This window comes from Terrapene carolina, unplaced genomic scaffold, assembly GCF_002925995.2.
Source record: "Terrapene carolina triunguis isolate 2854851 unplaced genomic scaffold, T_m_triunguis-2.0 Scaffold517, whole genome shotgun sequence".
NCBI lineage: Eukaryota > Metazoa > Chordata > Testudines > Emydidae > Terrapene > Terrapene triunguis.
In genome coordinates, this window is record NW_020664868.1 from 4,288,758 (window position 1) to 4,296,884 (window position 8,127).

General features: G+C 57.2%; 1 protein-coding gene across 1 annotated transcript in view; it reads right to left on the reverse strand.

Moving 5' to 3' along the window:
• FOXA3 (forkhead box A3) overlaps positions 1-7,957 on the reverse strand; it is a 20,722-nt gene extending 12,765 nt beyond the window's left edge. The window contains exon 1 of the mRNA XM_026658832.2: positions 7,403-7,957. Within this exon, the coding sequence (XP_026514617.1) occupies positions 7,403-7,474 (72 nt within the window). The 5' untranslated portion in view covers positions 7,475-7,957. The remainder of the gene's footprint in view (positions 1-7,402) is intronic.
• Between the last annotated feature and the right edge of the window lie 170 nt (positions 7,958-8,127).

Here is an 8,127-nt window from a genome sequence, read left to right on the forward strand (position 1 = left end):
AGAGTCAAAGTAGTTCAAATATCAGGAAATAGGCCTCAAAAAAGCATGAGATTTTTCAAAAGCAACACACGTTGGATTCCTTTTTTTGGTCCTCCAGTTTCTCAGCTTTGACCATGGGTCCAGGTACCAAGCTTTTCTCCACAGCCACAGGGTGAGAAACTCGCTTTGTTATAAAAGAAAGGCTAGCTGTGTTTCCAGTGTGTTCCCGTGACTCCTGGAGGTGGAGCTTTGAGAAAAACGTAGGCTAGTCTGAGACGCACAATAAAAGTGGAGCAGTTGGCAGTGCTGGGGGTGGGGTGTGACGTGTGCTTGAGTGTGTGTGTGAATGGCCCTGCTTCAAAGTGTGGGTGTGTGTCCATGTGGGTGTGAGAATGACCCTGCTTTAAAGGGTGTGTGGGTGTGACCCCCACCTTAGAAATACCTAATGCATTTGGGAGATGGGATCCCTGTCCCAGATCTCTCTCGTCCCCTGGGCTGCCGTACAGCCGTGCCAGCCCTCATGATCTCCTTGCGACAGCTGGTGTGTTCCTTAAAGCCCCAGCTCCCGGAGTCATGTGAATCAGCGAGAATCTCCGCTTTCCTTTGGGTTTTAAGTCGAAGTCTGGCCATGTTGGTTTCTAAGAAACGCTTGTAAAGGTGACTCCCAAGGGCTCTGAAGCCAGATGGGAAACGAAAGGAGCCCTGGGAGCGATTGGGTTTGAAACCTCCCTCACTAAGCCAATCTTGTGATTTTGAGGGCCTGATGTCCCCCTCCCTGGGCTCCCCCCGAGCTGCCTTTTGCTCCCCAACTTGACTCTTCAGCCAAAAAGCTTTTTCTAGGAACAAATGCCGCCCTGCTGGAAAGGGTATTCCCCTCCCTGCACATCAGGGTCAGATCTGCTGGGGTAAATCAGTACTGCTTCTTTGGCGTCAGTGAGTTCATTTACCCCAGCTGGGATCTGGCCCTATTGACTCCAGTGGAGCTACGGCCCATTGACCCCAGCTGGGATCTGACCCCATTGACTTCAATGGAGCGATGCCCATTGACCCCAGCTGGGGATCTGGCCCATTGACTCCAATGGAGCGATGCCCATTGACCCCAGCTGAGGATCTGGCCCATTGACTCCAATGGAGCTACGGCCGATTGACCCCAGCTGGGATCTGGGCCATTGACTCCAATGGAGCTACGGCCCATTGACTCCAGCTGGGATCTGGCCCCATTGACTCCAATGGAGCGATGCCCATTGACCCCAGCTGGGGATCTGGCCCCATTGACTCCAGTGGAGCTACGGCCCATTGACCCCAGCTGGGATCTGGCCCATTGACTCCAATGGAGCGATGCCCATTGACCCCAGCTGGGATCTGGCCCTATTGACTCCAATGTAGCTACGGCCCATTGACCCCAGCTGGGATCTGGCCCATTGACTCCAATGGAGCGATGCCCATTGACCCCAGCTGGGGATCTGACCCCATTAGTGCCAATGCAGCTCTGCAGGTTGGCCCCAGCTATGGATCCCAGATGTTTCAGCTGCTAGTTTCCATTGTTAAACCTGAAAGGGTTTAGCAATAAATACAAAAGAAAACGGCCTCCCCCTAGCCTGCGCAGTCGGGTTTAGATGCTAGAAACCCAGTTCCCTTCATTCAAGTGGGGACACCGTTCTGTAGAAGGCGTAGCTCGCAAATTAAGCACCGTGTAACGGCCAGAAAGCTGCAGGCGATCAGGGACTGCAAAGCAGGCAGGCCTGTGCGCACCCAGTCTGGACGTTGGAGTTTTGTTTTCAACAGCTTTTCCCATCGTGTAGCCAGTTGGGGCCACCTTCCAGTGCCATTGGCTGGTGGTTGGAATACAGCTCTGGACGCTCGCACAGACGGCTCCAAAGCACATACAGCAGTTCCTGCCCCCCGGGGATCTCAAAGCACCTCAGCATGCTGTCATCTCACAACTGCCCAGTTTACAGAGAGGGGCAAGCGACTCGCCCCACCTCACGCTGCAAGCAGAGGCGAGACCAGAACCCTGCTGTCACCACCCTCCACTTTCCCAGCCGGCAATAGAACCCAGGAGTCCTGCCTCCCAGTCCTACCGCTTTAACCACCAGACCACTCACCGCGTCCTAGAGCAGGGAATAGAACCCAGGCGTCCTACCCCCGCCCCCCATTCTTTATGTTCTAACCACCAGAAAATCAAAGACCAGACCATCAACTGCTCCAAAAGCCGCCCCCTCGAGGGCCATTACTGGTCAGTTGCAACTGCCACCTGGGAAATTCTTCAGTGTAACACCCCACCCCCAAAAGAGGAGCCCGAATCTCCTCTGGACACCAGTGGTAGGGCATGGAAACTCCACTGGCTTGGGTGAAATTACTCCAGCTGGAGAGGAGAATCCGCCCCCCAAATTTATCCACGGAACGGAAACAATTTGTGCTCGTCCGCAGGGCAGGAAACCAACAAGTCAAACGCGTGTGAGGCATGTCTCACGCAAACGCTCTGCAACAGGCGCTGCCCCCTTCGCCCCTGTGGACGCCCTGCCATTGGAGTGGGATCCACAGTGCGTTTGTGATGATAATGTTACAGCAGAAGTCACTAGATGGCGCTGTTACACCCGGCCACACGAGTTCTTTTTCTGCAGCGCCCGGACTTTGCAGAGATGCTGCCTCCTTGTTACGCTGTTTGCACTGGTTCGTTCCCAGGAGGTGCTGTTGCAAACAGCGAGGATCTGTCTTAACGGGGACAAGCGGAGGCAATTCTTGGGGCACGGCTGGTTACGGGGAACCAGGCTCTGATGCTGGTTCTGAAAGGGGGACTTGCTGGTGTGCTGTTTGTCACCACCTCTGTTCCAGGACTGGAGTACAGAGTAGAAAAAACCAAACTGCACTAAGGCAATCCCCTCATTTTGAGTCCAGTGACATAAGAATGGCCATATTGGGTCAGACCAAAGGTCCAACTAGCCTAGTATCTTGTCTTCTGACAGTGGCCAATGCCAGGTGCCCCAGAGGGCATGAACAGAACAGGCAATCATCAGTGATCCAACCCCTGTTACACATTCCCAGCTTCTGGCAAACAGAGGCTAGGGACACCATCCCTGCCCATCCTGGCTAATAGCCATTGATGGACCAATCCTCCATGAACTTATCTAGTTCTTTTTTGAACCCTGTTATAGTCTTGGCCTTCACAAGATCCTCTAGCAAGGAGTTCCACAGGTTGACCTCTAAGCCCAAGGAAATGGCTACTGCTTACTTAATAATAATTAATAAATAATTTGCCCCACTATGCAGTTTCATTTCACGGCGCATCTCATAATTATTCCATTACAGATCCTGAATCATTTTTTAGGGCAGACGTGCTAAGCACTGGAGCGGGGAAGGGGAACTCACAGCCACCAGTTCGGCTAAAAATGTTGACGGTACCTCTTCATCTGATCCCTCGCCTGCGAGCCTTTTAGCCCGGCACCAGGCTGGCAGAAAGGGAAAGCGGCACCGCTCCTGGTGCAAACGCACCCGGGCGCGACTATTCACAGTTGGAATCTCGGTAGGCAACCAGGGAGCTGACGGAGCTGGTTTAGGGAACCAATCACAGCTTACAGGTATGGTGAACGTCATGGCCCCCTCCCAAGCTAGCAGACTAAGGTCTAACAAGACGCAGTGGCTGGTGGCTGAAGCTAGACGAATTCCAACTGGAAATAAGGTGGACATTTTTCACAGTGAAGGGAATTAGCCATTTCCCTACGGTTGTAGGGGATTCTCCATCACCGACAATGGTTAAATCAAGCTGAGATGTTTGCCTAAAAGCTCTGTTCTAGGAATTATCTAGGAGAAGTTCTACGGATTGTGTTATCCAGGGGACCAGACTAGATGCTCACGCAGGTCTCTTCTGGCCTTGGAGTCTATGAATCTATAGAAGTGGGGCCTGGGTCTTGTTCTGAACCCGCTGCCACGGGCTGACTCCCACCCTGGCCTGAATTCCTTGCTGGGAACGAAGACGACATGTTGTATTTTTCCATGCAGCTGATGGGAAACCAGGGAAAGAAAATCACGGCAGGATTTTCAGCCCCCCGCTCCGTTTTCCCATTACATTTCAAATGTTTCATACCATAGATAAAAGCAGCCATTAGCTAGAGAGGAAGGCTGGGTTCTGGGTAAGGATCCAGCGGATCTCAGTTATATCCCCAGCTCTGTCACAGCCCCCCAGGGGCAAGTCCCTGCCCCTCTCTGCCTCAGTTTCCCCATCTGTAAAATAGAGATAATAATTTTGTCTTGTTGTTTAGACTGCGAGCTCTTCAAGGTCGGGGCTGTCTCTCACTCAATTTCTGGGCAGCACCTGATGCAACAGGGCCCCTCTCTTGGTCACTGTGTGTCTGGGCGGCACCCAGCGCGACGGGGCCCTGATCTCAGTCACTGTGTGTCTGGGCGGCGCCCGGCACGACAGGGCCCTGATCTCGATCAATGTGTGTCTGTGCAGCATCTGGCGCGATGGGGCCCTGATCTCGGTCACTGTGTGTCTGGGCAGCGCCCGACTGAGATCAGGGCCCCGTCGGGCCGGGCGCTGCCCAGACACACAGTAACCGAGATCAGGGCCCCGTCGCGCCAGGCCCTGCCCAGACATACAGTGACCAAGATGAGGGCCCCGTCGCGCCGGGCGCTGCACACACATATAGTGAGAAACAGTCTCTGTCCCAAAGATCAGGGCACAGTTTAGGAGAGGAGGATAAACTGAGACATAGAGAGGGGAAGTGACTTGCCCAGCAAGACAGTAGCAAAGGCAGTAAAAGAAGCCAGTTGTGGGGACGCCCGCCTCGGAACGGAAAGCGTTTGGGTGATTTATGCTGATGTAAAGCAGCAGAAAGCTATTAGTCTCTGAGGAGTTACTGCTGCTTTGGGATCTGGCCCCACAGATTCCAATGATTGACACCAGCTGGGATCTGGCCCCACAGATTCCAATGGAGTCACTCCTGCTTTACACCAGGTAGGGGTCTGGCCCTTTATCTCCATGGCAGGCTGTGGGCTGGGCTCCCTCTCGCTCCAGCCTCTGATGTGGCTGCTGGGTGGCAGCTCCCCCCCCGTCACCTGCCCCGTGTTTGTTCTCCCTGCTGCACGGACCCCTCCCACCCGGCGTGTTTGCCAAGGGAGCACCTGGCCCCGATCCCCGGGGACAGCCGGCTCCTCCTGCGTGGCGTCACCGCGGGAAGGGGCTGGCCCCAGCCCTGCCCTGCCGGGAGTGGCCCCCAGCCACTGCCCTGGGTGCCCGGCAGCCCAGACTGGGCCGGCTGGGGCGGGTTCTGCGCCCGGGAGCGGGGGCAGCTGAGTCATGGGACGCACGGCAGGAAAACAGCCTGAGTGTGGCCCCCAGAACCGGCTGGGAGCCCCAGACGCAACCATCGCAACCAGCCCCCGCGATCCAGCCACCTGGCTGTCCTTGTGCGCCACCCGTCACCACAGCGCCCGGCACGGCGAGCCGTGCTCCCCTCGTGTAAATCGGGGGGAACCCCCGAGAGCTCGGCAGAGCAAGCGCCTGCTAGCAGGTGCCAGCGGCCGCACCAGGCCTGCGTGGAGGAGTGGGAACGGGAGCCTGGTGCAGGGAGGGCCAAGATACCACGGTGAGGGGAGCCCGCAGGACCCAAGCTACACCGCGCAGTCTGGGATCGGGGCCAGGAGAGACCTGTTCTACCATCCGCCCCCGGCCGACCATAGCAACGACGACCAGTATGCGCGTGGGTTGCGGTTTCCATGTGGGGCAGGGCTCTCCGGCAATGGGACCCTCTGGACAAGGGCCCAGCCTGGCTGTGTAGTGAATTAGATTAACTCTGTTCATTAGTAATTATTGAGATTAATTGATTCTTAGATTCATTGCTGTTACTGTGTTAAAACCCAAGGGCCTTCTGCCATTTACATAACTCCAACGAACTCTATCTATCTATCTCATCCCGTAGGTCCCGGCTGGGGGCTGTGTGTGCTGGGGGGGGGGGCACTATTCTGCTTTGTTCCAAAGCCTGTTTACAGCCCTCTGCCGCCCGGTTCTGAGCTCCGCTCTGGCGGTCGCAATCCGGTGTGGCTCCCCGACACCGGCGCTCGTGTATACACCAGCGGGACCCAAGCAGGGTCTGTCCACGCTCATGTGGAGCAGGCAGGGGGCCCGGTGCAGTGGGAGCCTCACCATTGGGGCACCTCTCCCCCCACTCACACTCGGGGTGGATCAGGAAGTGTGCAGAATAAAACTTGAGCGAGAGGAGGATCTGGCCCGTTGGCCGCCAGGGGCTTTGGATCAGGTACAGGGGGACGACCTCTAGTGATTTGGGCCCAATCCTGACCCATGCTGCCGGGCCCAATTCTGCTCTCCTTCCCCGGGGGTCAGCCTCGCTCTGCCAGGCACTGCTCGGGGCTCCCAGCAGGGAGCAGAATCGGGCCCTTTAGAGCAGTGGGGCTGGACAGAGGCCCAGTTCTGGTGGGCGTCACACTATCTGGGTGCTTTGTGGGCAGCCCTGGCTCCTGGAGTCCTGTGATCACAGGGGAATCGAATCCACATCCTGCCTTCGTGGCTGTGGAGGAAAAGGCGCCCAGACCGGGTGGCACAAAGGCTGTGCTGGCTGCTTTGTAAAATCTCAGGGTTTCTCAGCCAGTCTGGGGGTTTGAGGGACTGGGCATTTGTGACAGTTCGGGGCGTGCCACGCCAGGGCTGGAGGGGGCCTGAAGGTGCCATGAGATGAGATGGAGGGAGCGGCCCTCCCTTCTTGCCCCTTCTGCCTGCCTTCAGCCCTACCCGCTGCTCCCTGGCTCTGTCTCCCTTTCCCGCTCCGCTTTGCATTCTCCTCCCTGTTCTGAAAGAGGATTTCCCGGAACAGCAAAACCCACCACGCTGCTTGTGCCAGGGGACTGCATGGGCGGGGGGTGTCGCTCCTGTGAAGAAGGGGGATCCCCACCAGGTACACACATACAGCCCCTCCCTCAGATCCCGGTGTTCCCCCCCGAATCCGAGCCCAGGAGCAACCTGCCCTTTATCCCAGGGGATCCCCTCTGCACGTTTCACACCCCAACGGCCCCAGGGAGTTTAATATCTGAAGCCGCCAGCGGACAGAACAGGCCCCAACACCTTGCCGTGTGATAACAACGCTTCTCCGGAAAGGAGACTGGAAAAGCTCTGAGCTGCAGAAACGTCCTGGGGTGTTCTTTGCTACGCCGCACGCGCCCCAGAACCAGCTGCATCGCACCAGCTCCAGATGCAACCTGCACTTCCTGGGGGGGCTTCCCTCCCCCAGAACAAATCACTTTAGGGGGGGCACTGGAAACCAATGTGATTTTTCCACCCCCTGTCCTCATTCCAGGTAGAAATTTTTTTTGTAATGTCAATTTCCTCCCCCTCCTCCCAAATATTAGAAAGCCACGTCCTCTAACCTGACAGCTAGAACTGGGTTCAAACGTGCCCCGCTGGACGTACCTCCGTGGGTTCGCTGTAATACGCGTTCCACTCGGAGATGTCGTGCGATTCCATTTTGACGGATCCCAGCATTCCAAGCCCCGGGCGAAAGGAACCGACTCTCAGCTGGTCTCCGGTAAACCCAATCCAACTTCGGCCGGCCGGGCGCTGCCCTGCCCTGTTTTCCACGTTCCCTCGCTGCCTCCCGTCTCAGAGCCGGCCCCGAAAGGCGGGAGCGGGACACGCCAGCCCCGACCTGGAGCACAGAGGATGGAGTTTGCCTGGCTTCCAGGTGGGAAGATACGCAGCTGTGCGTCGATGGGAAAAACGAGGGGGAACCTCGGATCTGGGATGGCGTCGGGGGCCCGGAAGAAAGCCCACGCTCAGCAGCTGTCCATGGCGAAGGGACGGTCAATATTGCGCCAGGTTCTGGGCACCACAGCCCTGGATCCAGTCCGTGACCTCTCCCGGCCGGAGCCCCCTCCCCGCGTGGCACTGTCCCCCGTGGCGGCGTGGATCCCAGGACAGCGACGCGTTCTCCCCTTGCCCTGGGCTCCCAGCTGGGTCCCGGTCGCTGCACAAGGGCTTTATAGGGCCAGTTCTGATCCCACCTCCCAGCCTCTGGCTCCCAATTTAAATAGTGCTGGCCAGAGCCCGGTGGGAGCCAGGTCCGTTCTGCCCCCTGGTGGCAGCCGAGGGACACAGCGCTGGGAGGCAGGGGCCAGAACAGACGGAAATACCAGGCC